Consider the following 22,887-nt stretch of genomic DNA (forward strand, 5'->3'; position numbering starts at 1 on the left):
GGGGGGGGGGGGTCTGGTTAAACCCACCTAGTGGGATTTCTGCTAAACTTGAACAACGTAGAGACAAACATGTAAGTCCAAGGCTTGGTTGGAAAATTCTGGAGCCTGAGCAAGTGTTGGTTAAAGAGAAAAACTTTGTCAACCCTGCTCCCTAATGAGAGAGATGTTTCCTCTTAAACTCCCTTTTGCCTTTGTTCTGCGGAGTTCTGTTAAAGAGAGACCCATGTGCTTGTTAAAATGGTAAGCAAGATTGTTCAAGACTGTTGCGGTGTCATCTCTGAATGCAGCTGAGGCAGCTGCAGATCTGTAGCCAAGGAGCGGAGTGATGGTGGTCAGTGATGGAAAATCACCCAGAGTGCCATGAGGAGGGGGCTTATTGCTAAACAGGCCTAAGAGGAATCTTGCTCAAGGAGGGTCAAGGACATCAATTCATTATAGGTGGGGGATGAGGAACTAGATCACATATCACAGCCGGAGTACTGTGAAACTGGGTGGGGCCAGCCAAAGACAGGCCTACAGCTCAAGGGAAGCTGGCTGGAGTTTGCTGAAGGACAGGGTCTTTGTCAGCTTCCAGAGAGACATTTGTGCCCTTTATTGAAGGTGAGTCATGGTACCCTAAAACCCCATCAAGTTCAGACTCCCATCTTCAAAAGGAGGCCAAGAGAGTGCCATTGAAGAGCTCAGGGCTCCAGGCAGAGGATGTGGCAGGACACTCTATTCCTTCCCCAGGCGCCATGGATGCTGTGGAACTTGCCAGAAAGCTGCAGGAGGAGGCCACGTGCTCCATCTGTCTTGACTACTTCACAGACCCCGTGATGACCACCTGTGGTCACAATTTCTGCCGAGAGTGCATCCAGCTGACCTGGGAGAAGGCCAGAGGCCAGAAAAAGAGGAGAAAGCGGAAGGGCTCCTTTCCCTGCCCTGAGTGCCGTGAGCTGTCCCCCCAGAGGAACCTGCGGCCCAACCGTCTGCTGACCAAGGTGGCCGAGATGGTGCGGCAGCACCCTAGTCCCCAGAGCAGGGACCTGTGCCAGGTACACCGAGAGCTGCTCAAACTCTTTTGTGAGGATGACCAGAGGCCCATCTGCATCATCTGCAGGGAGTCCCAGGAACACCGGCCCCACAGGGTGGTCCCTATCGAGGAGGCTGTGCAAGAGTACAAGGTGGGTCCTGGCTGGGGGCCAGAACAGGGGACAAGGGTGCCCAAGTATGCGCACATGTCAAGGAGGGTATTAGCAGAGAACAGCTGCTGTAACAAACAGCCCCATATGCAGGACCACACGGGGGAAGTGTTCCCTTACTCCAGAACAGAGCAGGTTGGGGGCCATGCCATCTCGGTGTCACCTCTATGATTATGCAGGAGTCCAGACTGACCAAGTCCCCACCCAGCCCCACCCACATTCCCTGGTCCTTGTGCAGCCATCGGGGTGGGCAAACCAGGCAACCCCCTGACAGGCAGGGGGAGGGGAGCCTTTTCCTCCATCCACCTGACGCTCTGCGGCTGGGGGCCCATGAATTAGATTGAGCAAAGACAAATTGAAGAGAAAGGCAAACCATTTACTAACATATGTCTGCTATGCCAGTCACTTGGGAGAAACTGCAGCAACAGTTAAAAAAAAAAGTCAATTAGAACTTGGGCTTGTATAGCATCTTAACAAAGAACAGTGCATTTGGAGAAAAGCAACAGGACAAAGGTAAAGGTTGCAGGCTCCCAAGGGTGGCAGACTGTGGGAAGGTGTCTCAGTAACAGAATTCCACAGACTGGGTGGCTTATAAGCAGCAATGTATTGCTCACAGTTGGAGGCTGACGTCAGAGATGAGCACAGTCAGGTAAGAGTCCCTTTCTGGCGCACACATGCCCAGCGTCTTGCTGTCCTCTCTCGGGTCTCTTTTGTAACGGCAGTAATCCCATCCATGTGGGTCCCACTGTCATGACCTCGTTGCCTCCCAAAGGCCCCACCTCTGCCGTCACATCGGGAGTTAGGGCTTCCATATATGACTTTGGGTGTTGGAGGGACACAAACATTCAGGTAATAGCAGAAATATATATAGGGAGAAAGTAACGGAAGAAGGGGGAGGGGGTTGTGTAGGTTCATCTTGACACCAACTTGCCGCCATCTTCGTGGGCACAAACTATCCCCAGTGAGATGCTTCTGGTCAGATAATGGGAGCCCCTGGAAGGCATCTTTCTGCATCTGTTGATTCTTAATTGCCTCCAGCTCAAAATAATCCTTCTGCCAAAGGGACAGATTTTGGGGTGGCATATTTCCATCCCTTGCACCCCATTAGGATGGTTTAGGGTGGTTCTGCTTCAGAGGGCACTGTCTGGATGTGGGGCATGCAGGGGGCCCACTGACCCCCAAATCCCATGGTTTGGGTGCACCACAGTTGAAGCTGGAGGAGGACATGGAGCACCTTCGAGAGGAGATGACGAAGACCGAAGAGCTGCAAGCCAAGGAGGAACAGACCTTGGCCGAGTGGCAGGTAGGTGCCAGGGCCACCACACGCGGCAGCCAGGCAGGGCGGGGAAGGCCCAGCTGGGCCCCCACAGGCCTCCCGACCTGTGAAGCCCCTTGAGGGGGAAATCACTGTCCTGTGTGGATGAGAACACAGGACCCCAGAAAGGCAATGATTTTCACAGAATTCCTGCCAAATCAGGACTGAGAATGGTGCCCTCAGCACAGGCTGGCCGTTTGAAAGATGCAGCAAGCAAGAGCACACAGGCACTTGGACGTTGCCATTTGGGGCTGAGTAAAATTAGGCCCCAGTGACATTCAGGGGGGCCTCTGTGTGATCCCTGGCTCCCCACCCTGCCTGCTTGGCTGGTTTTCTGTGGGTCACTGGGATCCAGGGGAGATGTGCCATTGTTGCCAGAGTAGCCCTTCCAAGCTGGTGTGAAAGCAGGCACTAGGGGTGGTAGGTCCCTGGGTGGGGCTCACCTCCAGGAGCCCACCCACCCCCACACAGGAGAAGGTGAAGGAGCGGAGGGAGCGCATCATGGTCGAGTTTGAGAAGACGGGCCTCTTCCTGATGGAGGAGAAGCAGCACCTGCTCCAGGCCCTGAAAAAGGAGGAGGAGGAGACAGTGGCAAAGCTGCAGGAGAGCACAGCCTCACTGAAGCAGCAGAGTTACTCCTTAGAGAGGCTGCTCCTGCAGTTGGAGGACAGAAATGAGCACACACCGCTCCAGATGCTGCAGGTGAGACAGCACGCTTGTGTACCTGGCTGGGGGAGGGGGGGTGGATGGGGACTTGAGCTCTGGGTCAGGTACAGTCAGGGTGGGCTGACCTGAGGCAACAGATTCAGACCAACGGGGAAGGCTCTGTCTCAGTCAGCTCAGGCAGCGTAACAAATACCACAGGTCGGGTGGTTTAAACAACACGCATTTCTTTCTCACACTCCTGAAGGCTGAAAGTCTGAGCGCAAGTTGTGGGCACAGTTGGCTTCTCCTGGGACCTCTCCTTGGCTTGTAAGCCATATTCTCCCTGTGTCCTCACATAGTCATTCCTCTGTATACAGTCTACACCCTGATAGCCTCCTCTTATGAAGACATCGTCAGATTGGATTACAGCCCACCCTAATGATCTGATTTTATCATAATCACATCTTTAAGGCCTTATCTCCAGATACACTCATACTGAGGTGCTTCGGGGTTTGAACTCCACAAAAGATGAATCTGGGGAGCGAGCCAATTCAGCCCACGACAGGCTTCAGTCCTACTGGGCTGTGTTCATCTCCTTCGTAGCCCAGGGATGTGGCTTGAGGGCAGCTGTTGTCCACACAATGATGCAAGGCACGGGCATATTGGCCCCAGAGAGGCACTGGCAACTTCACAGGCAAGAGCAAGTCACACGATCGCACCTGCCAGCTGTGGAAGTAGGGAGAGGGTACAGCTGGCCTAGCAGGGATGGGCCTGCACACCGAGGTCCTGGAAGGGGCAGTTTATACTGGCTGAAAAGTGGGTAACTGGTTCAAGTGTGCAGAGCGAGGGGCTCCACAGCAATAAAACACTTCACATTGCGAGTCATTATACACATATTCACAGGAATGTGTTTATACAACTGAAGCAAATGCCACACGCAGGGTATCTAGATCTCCCAGGATGCCTGGGTCAGTCAGTTTATATGCCTGTTATCCCAGCATCCTGTGGGTTTTGTTGCCAATAAGTGTCCTGGTGTTGACAACAGATTATACACTCTCTCTACCTTTGGGAGAATACTTTGCCTTATATCAAAATATAATGTTTGCAACCCACTAAACTGACTCCTGACCCACTCAAGGCCTGAGGCCCACAGAGGCCTTCATGGTCTGTCATGAGCTGGGCAGCTTCCCTGGGTCCTCATTCATTGTGATGGGGAAGAGGAGGCCTGGGCAAGTCAGACAAATGATACTGTGCATAGCCAAGACAGGATTACTCTCTAGAAACTTGAAATGGGGCCATGGCAACACATAAAGCCCCTCTAGCTCTTCTGGCCAAATGTCAGCATGGGGTGCTTGGGAACACCACAGACCCTGCCAGTCTCTGCTTTCTTCCATGTCTTTTGAAGGATATGAAAGGCCTCCTCAGCAGGTACGTACCATCTGCGGTGGGGGTGGTGTTGGGCGCAGGGAGGACTGTAAATGTGGCCAGAGGGAACAGTGAGACCTGTATCCACTGGAGGAAGAGCAGCCTGAGTGTGCAGTACCCAGAGGCTACCTCCATCATGCTGAAGACCATCTGTAGGGTCCCAGGGCAGACAGAGGTCCTCAAGAGTTTCCAAGGTAAGTGGGGGCCCAGGGGCTCTTGGCAATGCCCCACCCTGCTCTCAGCCACTCAAAGCAAGAGCCACCAACAGGAGAGGGGTTCCCCAAATGGTACCCCAGCCCCATCTCCTTGGCACTGCCAATATCCACAGTTGGGATATAGGATCATGCAGTTAACTCCAGGTTCACGGCTGAACTCAGCCAAAGGGAGGCCTGGGTGGAGGTTAGGATGAACAGTCCCTGCTAGGGCCTTGCCCTCCCCACACTGACCCTGAAAGGCCCCCCTCTCCCCTCCACCCCGGACCTGTCTCCAGAGGATGTGGTACCCGACCCCTCCACGGCATACCCCTACCTCCTCTTGTATGAGAGCCGCCAGAGGCGCTACCTGAGCACCCCGATGGATGGCACACCCTGTGGCAAGGACAGGTTCCTCGCCTATCCCTGTGCGGTTGGCCAAGAGACCTTCTCCTCAGGGAGGCACTACTGGGAGGTGGGCATGAACCTCACCGGGGATGCGCTGTGGGCCCTGGGCGTGTGCAGGGACAATGTGAGCCGGAGGAACAGGGTCCCCAAGTCCCCAGAAAATGGGTTCTGGGTGGTGCAGCTATGCAAGGGAAAGAGGTACGCACCTGCCGCGTTCCCCCCAACTCCCGTCACACTGGCCGAGCCTCCGAGCCACATGGGCATCTTCCTGGATTTTGAAGCTGGAGAGCTGTCCTTCTACAATGTGAATGATGGGTCCCACCTGCACAGCTACTCTCAGCCTGCCTTCCCTGGCCCCCTGCAGCCCTTCTTCTGCCTTGGGGCCCCCAAATCAGGCCAGATGGTCATCTCTACAGTGACTCTGTGGGTGAAGGGATAGGGGCGCAGGCTGGTGGAGCCTGGGCAACCCTCCTTTCTCCAGAAGGTGAGGTGGTCCCGCTCAGCAAGGCCCACCTGCCCAGCTTATCGCAAATGAGGCATTTGCAAGCCGTCAGCTGTGCAGGCTTGTTTTACAAAGTGGAAATATGATTAAAGCAGTTAAACATTAAGAGTCAATATTTACAGGTGCTTCATACAGAAAACTTTCATAGTGGATCAGTTTCTAAATACATACACGTATATGTACATGGCACAGTGTGGTGTAGTTTTCTTTAGCCGTGTCCCCTACTCTCCACTTAGAGATATTGCCATTCTCTGGTGGCTCAGTGGTTCAGGTTTTTATATGTAGAGCCAAGGCCTCAAGTGTCTACCTTCTTTGTCCTCAGCAAATTCCATATCTGGGTCCTTCACAGGGGGAAAATGAAAGTGAAGGGACTTTTCAAGCTGAATTCCTACAAGCCTCAGACCTGCCCACCTTTGCTTGTAGGGGCAAAATTCAGAGTAGGATTAGACAGGGTCCCTTCCTTTAACTCACTCTCCACTGCCCATCCTACCCCCGTGGATGCGTGATTGCAGACGCATTAACAAGTGGGGAACAGTGGCCAGAACCCCAGAATTCTGGCCAATGTACTCTGACCCCCAACAAGGCCAGTAGTCCCAGTGGGCCGAGCCCCCGACACCTTAAGTTCTGATCGTTCCCAGCCCGGGGACTTGCGAGGACCCAGGAGCGCACGGGGAACGACTTGGGGCTTCCCGACACAACCTCGGCTTCCCCTTGTCCTCGCCGCCTCTGCGCATTGCGGAGAGCCCAGCAAGCCCGTGCGGAGCGGCCCCGGCCGCTAAACCTCACGTTCCCCGAGGTCCGAGGGAGACAGCAGGTGCCGCAAAACCGCAGCACCCTAGAGACAGCCACGAACTCTCGCGCAGGTGGCGGCGGCGACGCAAGGTCAGTGGGTGAGCAGCCTCCAGTTGGGTGCCGCTGGAGGCCACGTGACAGACCACGGCCAATCCGGAGCTACAGTGGGTGGTTCCAGAAGGGAAAAAAGCTGCTTCCTGCTTCCGCTGCTGCTGAGTGTCCCTTCCTGCTTGCAAACGGGATCCCTAGGCCCTACCTTCCTGGAGTCGCCGCGTCTCGGAGCCGCACACTCCTCATCCTCGGAATCGAGAAGCCTCGGACCCCGGAGACCCTGCGCCCCGAAGCTCCCCGAAACCCCCTGGTGCCCTGCCCCGCGCGTCCCCAGCCCCTCCCCAGAGTCCCGGCAGCGGCCGCCCGACCCGGCGGAGAACGCGGCCCTCGTCCGTTCCATCGGGGCCATGGCCGCACCCGACCTGTCGACCAACCTCCAAGAGGAGGCCACCTGCGCCATCTGCCTGGACTACTTCACGGATCCAGTGATGACCGACTGCGGCCACAACTTCTGCCGCGAGTGCATCCGGCGCTGCTGGGGCCAGCCCGAGGGCCCGTACGCCTGCCCCGAGTGCCGCGAGCTGTTCCCGCAGAGGAACCTGCGACCCAACCGCCCGCTCGCCAAGATGGCCGAGATGGCGCGGCGCCTGCACCCACCGTCGCCTGTTCCGCAGGGAGTGTGCGCAGCGCACCGCGAGCCGCTGGTCGCCTTCTGCGGCGACGAGCTGCGCCTTCTGTGCGCGGCCTGCGAGCGTTCAGGGGAGCATTGGGCGCACCGTGTGCGCCCGCTGCAGGACGCGGCCGAAGACCTTAAGGTGTGGGCAGGTCCCGGGCAGAGCACGGCTTGGTAGGGGATCGCCGCGGCGTGGGTGGGGGGCCCGGGCCTGTTGGGGCGCATCCTGCCGGATGTCGCGGGCTCAGGTTCCAGCCTGCCCCGGGTCTCGTGGGTGTGTAAGGGGGGTGCAGCCTGTCCCAAACCAGCATTCTAGGGGGTTGAGGCACCGCCCACCAGTGAGGCGCTGGCCTAGGAACCTGGGCGGGGAGGGGACGAGCTTTCTTTAGTCTAGGTCCTAAAGAGGCGATGGGAGGGCTGTCCGGGTAGGGGACTGGGCAGTTTGACTGACCATTGGCAGAGACGGAGCCGAGAGTAGGAGAAAAGTGGGAAGGGAACCTGAGAGGTGGCTGGTCCCAGATGGACGTGCATGGATGTGGACTCTTGTGTTCTCAGAGGCTGATGGGCAGAGTAGGATTGTGGGGCCCACGCCAGAGCTGACGTTCTGATTAGGCCAGATGGGAAGGCAGCCAGGAAGCTGCTGGAGAGCCCCAGGCTGGTATCAACGTAGGATGGAGCCATTGCTCTGGGAGCCAGAGCCCACCTTGGATACTCTGCCAGCAGACAAGGCAGCCCTGCTGTGAGCCCAGGCAGAGAAGCCTTGTTTCTCTGTTATGGAAATGTATTTCTTAAAATCCAAACTTAACACCAGCACTCTCCTCTGCTAAGATGCTCAGGACAAACACTTACCTGGCCAGCTGCCTGCTACCTCCCTGGTCTGTGGGTCGGTTTGCTTCTGAAACCCAAAGTATAAAGTCTGTGGGTGATACCTTTCAAACTTTTTGACTGTGATTTTCATTTCTCTTTGTGGCCAGTACTATCTGCTGCTGAGGTGCCTCGAGTACACAGTTTAGTCTGTGTTAGGATTGCTGTTCTGTCACTATCATAGAATAAACTTCCAGGACAACAGAATAAACCTATACCGAGCCCACATCACTGGACTTGTGCTAACACATTCTTGTGGTTTTTTTCCCTCACTTTGAGGTGTAGTATGCACACTTGAACACCCACTCCTTATATCAGTCTGGCAGATTTGCACTCCTGTCGCTGAGGATCCTGGTCAGGGTGTGGATAGTGAGTGGAAGAGCAGAGAACGACCAGTAGTTCTCTAGAGGCCTCTTCCGGCTGACCTGATAAAGTCTCCCATGGTAGCACTTGACCCTCCCTGTCCCAGGGGAGGAAAAGCTTTTTCCTCTAGCATATCACGTTCTGTAACTCAGGCTTGCAAATTAGAGTGACAGAAGAGATCAATAGGTGGAAAGGTGGACTCATCTCTCAGTGTCGGCAGCTTGCCTCGGGGTGATGCGTGCTCTCCCCTTCCTGGTAAAGGGTGGGCACCTTTCTCTTGGAAAATGCCGAAAGGAGGAGAGCAGAGAGCTCTGCTGCTTCTCCGTCGTCTCAGTTCTAAATACTGTACGTACCATCGTGTCATGTTCTGGGATGTCATGACCCAATCCCCTTCCCTGTTCCGGTGCTTGCTTTTAGTGCTGGGGAAGGTGCCCCGCAGAGGGCTCTGGCGGGTATCTGCACAGCCCGGAAGCGCTGACTACAAAGGGCAGCCTCTCGGGGCCCTGGTGTGTCTAGAACATGGATAGAACAGTAGAAACCCCCCGAGCGCCGCCGTGGTCACTCTTGTGATAGTCCTTTAGGCCTTCTGGCCTGAAGGTGCTGAATGTGTCATAAACAGGGTTGAAGGCAATGTCAGGCCTAGGCCTGAAATCAGGGCCAAGGAACTGAATACAAATGTAGCCCGTCCCACCATGTGTTCCAACCTGCTGAAATCCAGCAAGCCCAGTCCAGGCAGAGAGACGTGACGGGGTTTGGAAGAAAGAAGGTGGTGACGCAGTGAAAACGGTTGTGGGAAAGTTGCCCTGAGCTGAGGGAGGCATGGGAACCATAGAAGAAAGGAGATTCAGCCAAAAGGCAGTAGCAGGAGAGCCACGCTTGTGAGGGCAGTGGTGGAAGGGCCACACCAGTTAGAGGGCATCTCCTGGCAAATTTGGGACTCACCGTGTCCCAGACCCATGTTTCCGCTACTGGTCCCTGCCAGCTGAGTTCAGGCTTAGCTGGAGTCGAGCAGGTGGGAGCATGTATAAGAGCCAGCCTGGGGGCCTGGCCTGGCTGGAGTCACTCTGGCCTCACCTCCCTGCAGAGCAAGCTGGAGAAATCCCTGGAGCATCTGCGGAAGCAAATGGAGGATGCGCTGCTGTTCCAGGCCCAAGCGGAGGAGACCTGCTCCCTGTGGCAGGCAGGTGGCCGGGAGCCCAGTGTGGGCAGGGGTGGGGGGCATGAGGGCCCCACCACAGAGCTCTGCTGTTCACAGTCAGCCTCACGCTGCTCCTCAGGCAGCACTCTTGCTCCAGACCCCGTGTATAACCCAACTCTGCGTGGGTTTGCCACCTGGGAATGGGTGTCAGGGAGGGCCAGGCATGGGGGGGTCCCAGGTGGGGAGGTGTGGGGAGGGATGGGTGTGGGGGCCATCCCAGATTGTGGCCTTGAGGGTTGGGGAAATGGAAATTGGGAATGCATTGGGTGGTAAGGTTGGGATTTGGGGGGATACTAAGTCCCCCTGGATTTGTTGAGTGCCCCTGGTGGCACAGGGCTTTGGGGTCAGGAAGGAGTGGGTGTGGGGGACCCCAGATGGATTAGTGAGGCTCCAGGTCCCAGGCCCTCAGCCCTCCTCCCCGGCCCCCACAGAAGATGGTGGAGACCCAGCGGCAGAATGTACTGACCGAATTTGAGAGGCTGCGCCGTCTGCTCGTGGAGGAGGAGCAGCTGCTGCTGCAGAGGCTGGAAGAGGAGGAGCTGGAGGTGCTGCCCCCCTTGAGGGAGAGCGCGGCCCGCCTTGGACAGCAGAGCGCCCAGCTGGCCGAGCTGATCACCGAGCTGGAGGGCCGCTGCCAGCTGCCTGCACTGGGGCTGCTGCAGGTGAGCTGGCACCCGTACTGGGAGTGGGCGTGTGGGGTCTCAGGGAAAGGCCAGGCATGGGAAGGGAGAGCCGGAGAGTGGGGGAAGCATTGTGCAGAGAAAACCGACTACCTTGATGCTTGCTGGACCTCCCAGGTCAATAGCTAGTCACCTTCCTGTGAAACATGCAGAGTAGACCGCAATGCTGAGCTGCATGAACTGCTATTAGTGCCTGTCCTGGGAGGCCTCCTGGAGACTGGCCAGGCCACAGGATGCGTGGCATTCCAGGATCCAGAGCCACTGGGTCACCACCACCCAGCTCTCTGAAGGTTTGGGCCCACTGGGCCGAGAGGAATAGCCAGCAGGTCTCCCACTGTGATTCCTGCATGGGCCCAGTGCTGCCCCTGAGAGTCTGCTGGACTCCTGGCCCCAGCAATTTGTGCCCTCGGGTGGGAGTGAGGACACTGCATGTGCAGTCCAGGGGGCTTCCTGCAGGAGGTGACCCTCCTTGGAGCTTCAGAGCTGAGTGAACCTTTAAGGACCAGCTTCAGGCTGCCCTCCTGGGGCTAAAACATTCCTTTGGCCTGTGCTGAGCCAACAAGTGATTTTTCAGCCTGGGAAGCACGAAGAATCCTGGGCAAGTGTGTGGCAGGGGTTGAGGGAAGTCAGCAGAGGTCAGTGAAGTGGGGCTGGGCAGGCAGCTGGGGATGATAGGGAGCAGCCCTCAAAGGTGAGTGAGTGGCGCTGGAAAAGCTGCAGGAAGCAGAGGTTCTAGAGGGAGGAGAGATTGGTCCAGGAAGTAAGATGAGAACCACAGATTTATATGAAATGCAATGGGTCTCAGTTGAGATCTCTCAGTGAGGGATTGACCTCAGCTGGCCTGGCTGCATTTCCTGTCCTTCACTCCCTGCTGCCTGTTCCTTACTACCCCATCTGCCCCCCACTGCTCACCACTGCTCCCCTACCTTCCCAAGTGCTCACATCTCCTAGCCTTTGTCATCCTCTTGGTTCCCTGTTCACCTGGTTGGCTGGCTGGCTGCAGAAAAGATGCCCCCCATTCTCTCCCCTACCCCCCGCCCCAACCCCAGAGCTTCCCTTTGCCTGTGCTGGGGGAAGAGCAGTTCTGGATAGCACCGTGTTTACTGAGGCATGTGGAGGAGGTCGGGTGGGCTGACCCTTGGCCCGCAGTGTTGGTCAGGAGACCTGCTGCAGGGAGTGCCTTGGACTTGGGGGGACACAGTCGTTTTGTGACACTTGAGTAAACTGTTCTCACATATCATCACAAGAGAGAGGAGCATCCAGGCAGAGAGGCCTTTCCAGGAAGGTCAGCTGTGAGTGGGGACTGAGGGATAGCAGCCGGTGCAGGCCAGGCTGGAGCTTCTGTAGGACGGGGGGCAGATGAGACCACAGACACCAGTCCACCAGCTGCCTATCTCCTGGGCCGCAGAAAGTGCTCGGCTGATAGAGGCATGGCTCGGGGCTAAGGTGGAGACAGCCTTCAACCCCTGGAGGGTGGGACCCCACCCCACCCCACCTCACCTCTCCTGGCACCCAGGGGTGCCCAGGGCTCTGTGGGTAAGGGGGCTGGCAGCCAGATCCCCTGGGCCCTCCAGGCATGTGAAGGGGATGCAGCCAGGTCTGCAGGGCTGGACGCACCCAGAGCTGCTCTGCAGTGACCTCATGCCTGATTCAGGACAGCTCCAGGGTGGCTTCCCACCACATGAGTGTGTGCCCATGCAGGAGGTTTGGGAGCACTCTGGTGCAGGGCCAGGCCAGGGTGAGGGCAGGCCCGAGACAGGAGACGGGTGCTGACGCCGTGTGTCTCTCCCACAGGACATCAGGGACACACTCCGCAGGTAGGAGCTTCGGCCTCTCCCCAGGGAGGGGGGCAGGGTTCAGGTGGGCCCCCCACAGGGGTGACGTCTGCACTGCCCCTCCAGAGTCCAGGATGTGAAGCTGCAGCCTCCTGAGGTGGTGCCTATGGAGATGAGGACCGTGTGCAGGGTCCCTGGGCTGGTGGAGGCCTTGCGGAGGTTCCGAGGTGAGTGCCGTGCACAGGCCGGGGGGTCCCGCCTGCTGTCTCCGGATCAGAGACAGTGCCAGTCCTGAGCTTCTGCTGGTGGTCTGGGGTAGAACAGCACGCAAGCTCCCGGTTCATGGATGAGAAACTAGGAGGGATCAAGGCCCTTGGGCAGATGAGATAGCAGGTCAGGTCCAGACTTTTCACTGATGTATTTAGGAAGAGCAGAAATACCAGGGCACTGTGTGGACCCCAGGCTTGGGGAGCCTGCTGCCCTGGAACACACAGAAAACACTCAGGATTTCCTTCTGTCCTCTAAAGGAGGGTGAATCACAAGGAAGCATGAACTGCTTTCTAGAATGTTCCAAGATACAACTCAAAGTGGTTGGGTAATCTTTTTGAGTGGGAGAAGGGTCGGTTTGTGGTCAGTCACAAGCTGTGACTGCAGGCCTGTAGGGATCTGAAGCAGACAGCTGGGAGGGTTGACCTCTGCTCTGTCTGCAGGGGACATGACCCTGGATCCTGACACAGCCAACCCTGAGCTGGTGCTGTCCGAGGACCGGAGGAGCGTGCGGCGCGGGGACCTGCGGCAGGCCCTGCCCGACAGCCCCGAGCGGTTCGACCCTGGGCCTTGTGTGCTGGGCCGGGAGCCCCTGACCTCGGGCCGCCACTACTGGGAAGTGGAGGTGGGGGAGCGGGCCAGCTGGGCCCTGGGTGTCTGCAGAGAGAACGCCAACCGCAAGGAGAAGGGCGAGCTGTTTGCTGGCAACGGGTTCTGGATCCTGGTGTTCCTGGGAAGCTACTACAACTCTTCTGAGCGAGCTTTTGCCCCTCTCCGAGACCCACCCCGGCGCGTGGGCATCTTTCTGGACTACGAGGCTGGACACCTGTCCTTCTACAGTGCCAATGATGGGTCGCTCTTGTATACCTTTCCTGAGACGCCCTTCTCGGGGACCCTGCGGGCCCTCTTCTCTCCTCTGTCCAGCAGCCCGACCCCTATGACCATCTGCAGGCTGAAAGGCGGGCCCGGGGACGGGCTGGCTCCCCAGTGAGCAGGCCTCTCGCCCCTTGTCCTGCCTTCTGAGTCTGCGAGATGCTTGGAAAACCCGAGGGGACGGTGCTTGGCCTCTGAGCTATGGAAAGCACCCATAGTGCCACTCAGATCGAGGAGCAAGCTGAACTCTGTCACTGCCACTCCCAGGAAGCCATGGGTGAGTGTGTGCAGGCTGGGCTGTCCTCCCCCTGGGACCCTGCAAGGTCATCAGGTGCTGAGACCCCATTCACCAGTGCATCACACCCACAGTCCTTTGCAGAGCCCTGAGCCTGGGGCCCTGGTAGCTCCGGTTCCAGGAGCCTCGGCAGCCTGCCCTGCCCAGCCGCAGTCTGGGGTAGGAGACGAGGGCCTGTAGAATTTACTCAGCCTGCAGCGTGAGCCCCCCGGACCCTTACCCCTTAAGAAAGCTACTATCCTGTGAGACTGCTTGGCCAAGAGGTGGTTCAAAGCCCACCAACCTGACTTGGGGTCTGGTCCAAACTGCTGGGGAAGTCTGTGGTTGTCTCTGATTAATTGGGGGTGCAGCAGAGTCCTCAGGTGACAGGTGATGTGGAAAGTGAGTCACTGAATAAAGGGGTTGATTAACTAGGACACGCAGATGTCCTCAAATCCCCCTGAGTGTGGCCCACCCAGGGCTTCTGGAAAAAGGTCCTTCCCTGGTCCCCAGCACAGAGGTTCAGTTCTGGGAGTTGTAAGTTCGTGAAAGTGAGTGTGAAGCTCCACAGTTTCCACCTGAGTGGCACTGAGAAGAGCAGGCTGGCCTTGCCCTCTCAAGTGTGTCTCCAGTGACCCGTGGGGCTATCCCTGAACTCAGAACCCAGAGTGGCACTCCTGCCTGGGGGCGGGGGTGAGGCCACAGAGAACCCTGGCTTACAGAATCCAGGATTCGTTTTTGCTTTAAGTTTTGACACTTCTTCACCCTTCTCAAGAAGGTGTGATACAGTGTCTCTGCACCCCTCGATTTTGATTAATTGTAAGGGCCACTCTCATGGTAAATAAACCATTTACCATTCTCATAGTAAATAAACTCACAGTTGTCCTTAAGGTTGGAGAGTGGGGAAATCCTCCAAAGGGCCCACCCTCGGGGAGGGATACAGAAGCAGGATGCTCACTGGCCAAGTCAGGGATGCAGCTGCTGCCCACACAAGCACGGCAACTCCCTGAAACCCTCTTCATGTTCTTTGACTCAGCACGTGTGTTTATTTCCTGCAGGTACTGTGGGGATTTTTTCCCTTTTACAGATAACCTGATAAATATTTCCTACATTCCACTGTGTTCAATAGCCAGTACTTTTTCATTTACTTATTTACTTACTCATTCTCCCATTTTTGTTATTGTGACTATTATACACCACTTTTGAATATCTATAACAGCAGTTCCTTCAAATTACATACAATAGGGAGAAGTATTTTCCCAGTTGAATCAGGGGTCTGGCCATTTTTTTGTTTTTGGCTAAAAATTATGCCCATATGATTTCCCAAGTAACCGGGCCCACTGCTTCATTTCCTCATGGAAATCTGAGCATACTATTTGGTTCCTGCCTGGAGAAAGATTTGGATTTTAAGGTGTGGGACTTCAGCAATGGCTTTTGGAAACCTAGTCTGCGTAACAGCCTCGTGGGTTTAATGAATGAGCATAGAACTGCTGTCAGGACACTTCTGGCTTTGGCTTTCGAACAAAGCTGAACACAAGTGTGGGGGAGGAAAAATCATTTTCCCCCAACCCTTCTGAGTTCTTGGCTGAGACCTTTAAATAAAAAATAACAGAAAAACGAAAGTTTATTGATATGTATGCCTCAGGTATGCATAGAAGAAGCCCCAGGAAAATGAGTGCCTTAGAACAGCAGCTTAGATCTCTGGCTTAGATACGACTTCAATGAAGAACAATGTTTATGGAGAAGTGACAAGACAGGGAAAGCAGCCTTAGGCTTCCAAGGGTGGCAAAACATGCAAGTAAACTGATGGTAGCTAAGGCTAGTTAGTATGGTTTGTTATATGTAGATCCCCATCCCCTCAATCTCTAAACTGATAGGATCTAGAGTCTCCAGATCTTTCCTGTGGAGGGGAGACAGAGATACCTCTGAAAATACATGTTCTGCTTTTAGAAGGGGAAAGGCAGGGACCTTATATTTGCTTCTTAAACACCAACAACTCAAAATAATTGTTGCCAAACCAAACTTGGGTTGGCTTGCCAATGGGCAGTAAAGCCAGTCCACTAACCCTGGGTATGCAGTATTTATTGTAAAGGCACCAATACAAGGAGGGCAGGGGTCTCTAAAACCCCAAACTCTCCCCCCCGAAAGGTTTCAGCAAAGCATTTTTAAAGGCCAGGTCGGGGATGGGGGATCTCAGGGTATGCGATCAGCTCGTGCACACAATTCTCTGGTTGATGGTGAGACAGCGGAGTGGCTAATACTAACCAGCCTTAGGCTCCAGTAGTTCTAGGGGTCCGGATCATCAAGTAGTTTCTTCCATCCGTGAAAACAATTCAGGGATTGTGCATCAGATACTGTTATTTGTCTACTTCAGAGAGGAACCACAGCAGAGGGGGAAGGGTCTGTCCTGAGAAAGCAGCATAGTATCTGCTTGGTTACATAATCTATGGCAAATGAGATGTTTTGGGGTGACATTCTGCTACCCTCCACCAGTTGAGAGGGGAAAAAAATGAGCTTCACTGAGACCTATTGACAAACAGACTGATTTTCAGCTTTACAAATGTGCCTGCATCCCAGCGGTGCCACTCAGTGTTCTAGGCTGAGAGAGACCACAAAGAACATGCAGGCTTGTGGACATGACCTGAAACCTGGCGGGTGATGGGTAACAGCCCCTATACTAGCAATAGAGGTCTACACTGGCACAAGGAGCTCTTACGTTGGCAGTCAGCGCTAGCAGCTGGTGATTCCCACATTAGCAATAAATGATTTACACCAGCAGTTACCTCCTACACTAGGAGTAGCTGAGGTAAGACTATCCGTTGGTGAGCTCTTACTTGGGTAGTCAATGAGCATTCTGGAGGAAAATAAAGCTGGATGAGTGTAGAGTAAGCCAGGGTAATTTAGCATGTGTCAGCCATTCCTGGGGCTTCAAAACAACCATAAGGATTGCCTTGTTAGCTGCTAAGTCATGTCCAACTCTTGTGATCCAACGAACTAGCCTGCCAGGCTCCTCTGTCCATGAGGTTTCCCAGGCAACAGTGTTGGAGAGGGTTGCCCCTTCCTACTCCAGGGGATCTTCCTGACCCAGGGATCAAACCTGTGTCTCCTGCATTGGCAGGTAAATTCTTTACCAGTGAGCCACCAGGGAACCCCAAGTATTGCCTACCAAGTTTTAAAATGCCCAGCACTCCTCCTCCCACATGACTCAGCAGAACAATGGGAAAACAGGAAAAAAGTGAAGAGAAGCATTTTGGGGTGAAAGTGAAAGTGTTATTCGCTCAGTCGTGTCTGACTCTTTATGACCCCATAAACTGTAGCTCACTAGTCTCCTCTGTCCATGGAATTCTCCAGGCAAGAATACTGGAGTGGATTGCTATTTCACTGTCCAGGGGGTTTTCCCCACCCAGGGATCGAACCCAGGTCAGGTCAGTGCTGAAAAGCAAATATTCAGGACGGCGTGGTGGAGACTTCAGAAGTTGGAGGAAGTAGCTACTACAATACTAGAGGCATTAGTAAGTAGTCATGTATGGATGTGAGAGTTGGGCCATAAAGAAAGCTGAGCGGTGAAAAATTGATGCTTTTGAACTGTAGGTTTGGAAAAGACTCTTGAGAGTCCCTTGGACAACAAGATCAAACCAGTCAATCCTAAAGCATCAGTCCTGAATATTCATTGGAAGCACTGATGCTGAAGCTCCGATACTTTGTCCACCTGATGTGAAGAACTGACTTATTGGAAAAGACCCTGATGCTGGGAAAGATTTGAGGGCAGGAGGAGAAGGGGACGACAGAGGATGAGATGGTTGGATGGCATCACCAACTCAATGGATATGGATTTGGGTGAACTCCGGAGTTGGTGATGGACAGGGAGGCCTGGCGAATTGCGGTTCATGGGGTTACAAAGAGTCAGACATGACTGAGTGACTGAACTGAACTAAGGCCTAATTGTTACACCCTCAGCTTCACTCATAAATGTGTATGCATGCATGCTAAGTTGCTTCAATTGTGTCTAACTCTGTGTGACCCTATGGACTGTCGGCTGCCAGGCTCCTCTGTCCATGGGATTCTCCAGGCAAGAATACTGGAGTGGGTTGCTATTCCCTTCATCAGGAGATCTTCCCAACCAGGGAACGAATTGGCCTTTCTTACATCTCCTGCATTGGTAGGTGGGTTTTTACCACTAGTTCTACCTGGGAAGAAGAAGAAGTGAAGTCGCTCAGTCGTGTCTGACTCTTTGCGACCCCATGGACTGTAGCCTACTACGCTCCTCAGTCCATGGGATTTTGCAGGCAAGAGAACTGGAGTGAGTTGGCATTTCCTTCTCCAGAGGATCTTCCTGACCCAGAGATCGAACCCAGGTCTCCCGCCACCAGGGAAGTCCTCTACCTGCGAAGTCCCTCGTAAATGTGCAATTCAGTGACTTTCATTAACTTGCGTGGAGCAGTGCACATTGTGTCAGTCTTGGCTCATGTTGGAACGGATCCTGGCCGGCGACCTGCAGGGCGAGGCCTCCCAGCCCGCACTCAAGTCTTGGGCCGCACTTGCTCCGGCCCGCCTACAGAAGCGGTGCCCCCAGTATACGCACGTCCTGAGGACTACTGCCCGGCCGGCTGTTTCGAGAGCGCTGCAGGTAGTATCCGCACCACCTGCACCCAGGCGCCTGGAGCTGCGAGGGTCTAGGACTGACCAGTCCGATCCAGCTCCTGCTGGATTCCTGACGCCAGGTACCTCTCGCACATATCCAGAATCCCGGGAGTCCACAAGCTCCTCCTCGTCTCGGCAGGCCTTCCTTTCGGAGACCCCTAGCCCCCGTTCCTGTCGCGCTTAGCGCTCCTCCGCATCTATCCCAGGCCCCGCCATGCTCCCCTTTTCGTGCCCCACACCTCCTTCCAGTGCCCTGAGCCCTCTGCCTCTTCTTGCCTCACAGCCTCTGTGCGGCCCTGTCTGCCCCCACCCCAGTCCCACATGCCACACCCCCAAACCCCCACATCTCCCACCTCCCATGTCTTAGCTCACCCCTCCTGTGAGTCCTTCTGACCTCCTGCCCATGACCCTCTGTCCCATCCCTTCCCGGGTTACCTGCTCTAGACCCAGCCAAGTCCAGATCTTCCTATCAGACTTCCCTCCCTGTTGGCTCAGACGGTAAAGCATCTGTCTACAATGTGGGAGAACTGGGTTCGATCCCTGGGTGGGGAAGATTCCCTGGAAAAGGAAATGGTAACCCACTCCAGTACTCTTGCCTAGAAAATCCCATGGACGGAGTGGCCTGCGTCCATGGGGTCGCAGAGTCGGACACGACTGAGCAACTTCACTTTCACTTTATTGCGGTATAATTTTCACATGATAAAATTCAGCTGCTTCAAATGTGCAATTCAATGATTTCTAATAAATCCATCACCAAAATCCACTATTAGAGCATTTTTATCACCTCAAAGAGATGCCTCCTACCTATTTCTAGTCTGTGTATTACATAACTGACTTTCAAATGTCAAACCAACCTTACATTCCTGGGATAAATCCCATCTGATTCTTTTCAATATGTTACTGAATTCCATTTGCTAATGTTTTATTCAGGATTTTTACATTCATTCTTAAGACAAATAGGGGCCTGTAGTTTTCTTGTGGTGTCTTTGTTCCCTACATTGTTTTCTGAAAGAGTTTGTGAATGATTGCTGTTGTTTCTTTGTTCAATGTTTTGTGGATTCTTCAATGAAGCCATCCGGAGAAAGCAATGGCACCCTACTCCAGTACTCTTGCCTGGAAAATCCCATGGACGGAGGAGCCTGGTGGGATGCAGGCCATGGGGTTGCAAAGAGTCGGACACGACTGAAGCGACTTAGCAGCAGCAGCAGCAGCAGCAGCAATGAAGCCATCAGATTCTAGGCTTCTCTTTGTGGGAAAATTTTAAACTACTATTTTATTTGTTAGGGCCCGCTCAGATTTTTCATACCTTAAGTGATTTTTGTCTTTCTAGGAATTTGCCTGTTTCATCTAAGTTGTCTAATTTCCTGACATAAAGGTGTTCAGAGAATTCCCTTATTATCACTTTAATTATTTTTAAAAAGTTGGTAATAATGTTTTCCCTTTCCTTTTGGCAATTTGTGCCTTTTTTCCTCAGTAAAAACATTTTGTTTTAAATCTTTTTTTATTTTTTCAAAGAACAACTTTGGATTTTATTTGATAGTCTCTATTTTTTCTTTCTTTTTATTTAAATGATTTCCATCATCATCTTTGTTATTTCCTTCTTTTTGCTTGCTTTGGGTTCATGTTATTCTTCTTTTTCTATTTTTCTTGAAGTTGAAGGTTCAGTTCAGTTCAGTTCAATCACTGAGTCATGGCCTACTCACTGCAACCCCGCGGACTGCAGCATGCCAGGCTTCTCTTTCCATCACCAACTCCCAGAGCTTGCTCAAACCCATGTCCATTGAATCAGTGATGCCATCCAATCATCTCATCATCTGTCATCCCCTTCTCCTCCTGTCCTCAATCTTTCCCAGCATCAGGGTCTTTTCCAATGAGTCAGCTCTTTGCATCAGGTGGCCAAAGTATTGGAGTTTCAGCTTTAGCATCAGTCCTTCCAATGAGTATTCAGGACTGATTTCCTTTAGGATTGACTGGTTTGGTCTCCTTACAGTCAAAGGGACTCTCAAGAGTCTTCTCCAACACCACAGTTCAAAAGCATCAATTCTTCGGTGCTCAGCTTTCTTTATGGTCCAACTCTGACATCCATACATGACCACTGGAAAAACCATAGCTTTTTCAGCAAAATGATGTCTTGCTTTTTAATATGCTGTCTGTATTGGTCATAACTTTTCTTCCAAGGAGCAAATGTCTTTTAATTTCATGGCTGCAGTCACCATCTGCAGTGATTTTGGAGCCCCCAAAAATAAAGTCTCTCACTGTTTCCATTGTTTCCCCATCTATTTGCCATGAAGTGATGGGACCAGATGCCATGATCTTAGTTTTCTGAATGTTGAGTTTTAAACCAACTTTTTCACTCTCCTCTTTCACTTTCACCAAGAGGCTCTTTAGTTCTTCTCTTTCTGCCATAAGGGTGGTGTCATCTGCGTATCTGAGGTTATTGGTATTTCTCCCGCAATCTTGTTTCCAGGTTGTGTTTCATCCAGCCTGGCACTTGGCCTGATTTTCTCTACATTTAAGTTAAATAAGCAGGGTCAATATACAGCCTTAACGTACTTCTTTTCCTATTCGGAACCAGTCTGTTGTTCCATGTCCAGTTCTAACTGTTGCTTCCTGACCTGCATACAGATTTCTCAAGAGGCAGGTCAGGTGGTCTGGTATTCCCATCTCTTTCAGAATTTTCCAGTTTGTTGTGATCCACACCGTCAAAGGCTTTAGTGTAGTCAATAAAGCAGAAGTAGATATTTTTCTGAAGGAGAGACAGTGAGAGAGAAATAGATACAGAGATAGACAAAGATGCAGAGACAGAGATACAGAAAGAGAGGGAGAGAGAAACAGTGAGAAACACACATACAGAGAGACAGACAGACAGACAGATAGACATAGGAAGACAGTGGCAGTCCTGGAGACCACAGGGGAGCCTGGGAGGTCATGGAATGACTTGGGCAGACAGAGGACGATATGGAAGGACACCAGATGGTACCCCACGTGCATTGATGGGGCTGCTGTTGGACAGTTGTGACATCAATCATTAAAAAATCCCATTAGGGAAAACCCAGAGAGAGATCTTAACAGCCCCCATGCTGAGACAAACGTCCCCAAACAGACCATTTCTCTCCCACCTGGAGCTCTGCCCCACTGTCCCTCTGGATGTTCTTCTTATGAAATTCAGTTTTGGCTGCTCACTGTTAAGAATCCAGCACTGAGAAATAAGTGTTGGGTAAAAAGAAACGTAGCTTTATTGCTGGCAATCTTGGGGTGAAAGTGGACTTATGTCTCAAAAAATCAACTCTCCATTGTCAATCAGGGGGCAAGAGCTTTCAAGGAGAAATTTCAGGAATTTACATGTAAAGGGGGTAGAGACCAGTACACTCAGCTGAAGCAATTATCTTGAAGTTGGTCATGCAGTGGTCTGGTCAATATCACCTTGATTATTTTACGTATAGTAAATCTTCAGCTCCAAAGTTGGTTTGTTCCCATTTCCTTGAGGCCAGTTCTTGGAATTGTGCAAGATGAGAGAGGCTTATGTCTTGGCTATAATGTGGTCATCATGTAATTAACTTCTTTGCCTGGTGAAGGTTATGTTATCAGCAAAACAGTTCAAAGAATATGACTCAGAATATTATCTATAGCCCTTGAGGAGGAGCTGAGGGTCCTTGACTTTTTTTTATGGCCAAACTATTATTATTTTGTCTTGCTTGACTATTTTTCTTTGTTTCTGCATTTTCTCACTTCTCTGATTAAATTTATTCTTTGGGCCTCAGGAAGGCCTAGGCAGCTAAAGGTTTTCTACAAACAGGAGACAGGCAGGGGACATGAGTGGGGGTGGGGTCTCTCCCGGAAAGGCCCCATAGGGTCTTGCTCAGTTACACTCTCAGGCCCCGAGCGTGTGACCTGGGTGGAACATCTGTCTACACCTGGGCTTCCTAAGAGAAGCAGTGAGGGCATCTGGGGACCAGCTGAGTGTCCACCTGTTCTGGAATCCTCATTTCATCCTGGCCCAGCATGAGGGCCAGAGCCCACGCTCATCCACTCTAAAGCCCCGTATGCTCTCATTTGCCTGGGTCTCCACTGGGATTTCCCAGTAATTCAGATTTCCTGAGTTCCAATCCCCATCAACTTGATAAGATCCATGTTCCACTATCTAGACCTCAGATTTCTCCCCAAAAGTCTCCTTTCCTCCTTCCGGAGTGGAACCGTACTCCTGTTAGATTTCTAGCAATGGCTATTTGTCTGTTTTCCCTTAACATTCTCAATGCTGCTTCCCACATTCTCCCCCGCCTCCTCCACCCAAAATCCTTCTCCCTGGGGTTCAGGCTGTGGGGATGGAGCTCACCCACGTTGCATCTATACTATGACCAAACAACAACTCCCTGGCTGGCCAATTAGCCTATTCTAACACTCATCATTAAAACAATTCACATGGAAAAAAAAACATTTCTAGACTTACAAAGAAGTTGCAAAATAGCACCAAGAATATGCATAGGGCAACACGTTGCATAAACACAGTAAAAGGCTCAAACCAGAAAATTAACATTCATACAAAACTATTCAATAACCATATCACAATCCCCAGATCCTACTCAAACTTTACCAACTGTTCCACTTTTGGCCTTTTCTGATTATTTTGCTAATTTTTAAATTATAGAAAGCATTCTGTTGTTCATCTCTTGGACAACATTGGATGGACAATGGACTGCACTCAGTTTTAGCAATTATGAACAATACTATTAAGAATATTCTTGTCCTGAACTTTCTGTGGCATATATTCT

General features: G+C 52.8%; 2 protein-coding genes across 2 annotated transcripts; both read left to right on the plus strand.

The window, feature by feature from the left end:
* Positions 1-734: 734 nt before the first annotated feature.
* On the plus strand, positions 735-5,604 carry TRIM17 (tripartite motif containing 17). Its single transcript, XM_055539851.1, has 6 exons — positions 735-1,163; positions 2,389-2,484; positions 2,968-3,198; positions 4,547-4,569; positions 4,660-4,760; positions 5,057-5,604. Exons 1-6 carry the CDS (start codon positions 735-737, stop codon positions 5,602-5,604), a joined length of 1,428 nt encoding a protein of 475 aa, XP_055395826.1.
* Positions 5,605-6,676: 1,072 nt separating this feature from the next.
* Positions 6,677-15,099, plus strand: TRIM11 (tripartite motif containing 11). Its single transcript, XM_055539838.1, has 6 exons — positions 6,677-7,325; positions 9,495-9,590; positions 10,040-10,270; positions 12,083-12,105; positions 12,190-12,290; positions 12,774-15,099. Exons 1-6 carry the CDS (start codon positions 6,918-6,920, stop codon positions 13,319-13,321), a joined length of 1,407 nt encoding a protein of 468 aa, XP_055395813.1. The 5' UTR covers positions 6,677-6,917; the 3' UTR covers positions 13,322-15,099.
* The last annotated feature ends 7,788 nt before the right edge of the window (positions 15,100-22,887 follow it).

The sequence above is a fragment of the Bubalus kerabau genome, chromosome 1 (assembly GCF_029407905.1).
Source record: "Bubalus kerabau isolate K-KA32 ecotype Philippines breed swamp buffalo chromosome 1, PCC_UOA_SB_1v2, whole genome shotgun sequence".
Taxonomy (NCBI): Eukaryota; Metazoa; Chordata; class Mammalia; order Artiodactyla; family Bovidae; genus Bubalus; species Bubalus kerabau.

What these genes read in the sequence shown, in the direction of transcription:
- TRIM17 (XM_055539851.1), top strand. Translation starts at nt 735, where the DNA reads ATGGATGCTGTGGAACTTGCCAGAAAGCTGCAGGAGGAGGCCACGTGC. An exon ending in AGGCTGTGCAAGAGTACAAG is followed by an intron (nt 1,164 to 2,388) that starts GTGGGTCCTGGC and finishes GGTGCACCACAG; the next exon opens with TTGAAGCTGGAGGAGGACAT. An exon ending in ATGAAAGGCCTCCTCAGCAG is followed by an intron (nt 4,570 to 4,659) that starts GTACGTACCATC and finishes TATCCACTGGAG; the next exon opens with GAAGAGCAGCCTGAGTGTGC.
- TRIM11 (XM_055539838.1), top strand. Translation starts at nt 6,918, where the DNA reads ATGGCCGCACCCGACCTGTCGACCAACCTCCAAGAGGAGGCCACCTGC. An exon ending in ACGCGGCCGAAGACCTTAAG is followed by an intron (nt 7,326 to 9,494) that starts GTGTGGGCAGGT and finishes ACCTCCCTGCAG; the next exon opens with AGCAAGCTGGAGAAATCCCT. An exon ending in CTGCACTGGGGCTGCTGCAG is followed by an intron (nt 10,271 to 12,082) that starts GTGAGCTGGCAC and finishes TCTCTCCCACAG; the next exon opens with GACATCAGGGACACACTCCG.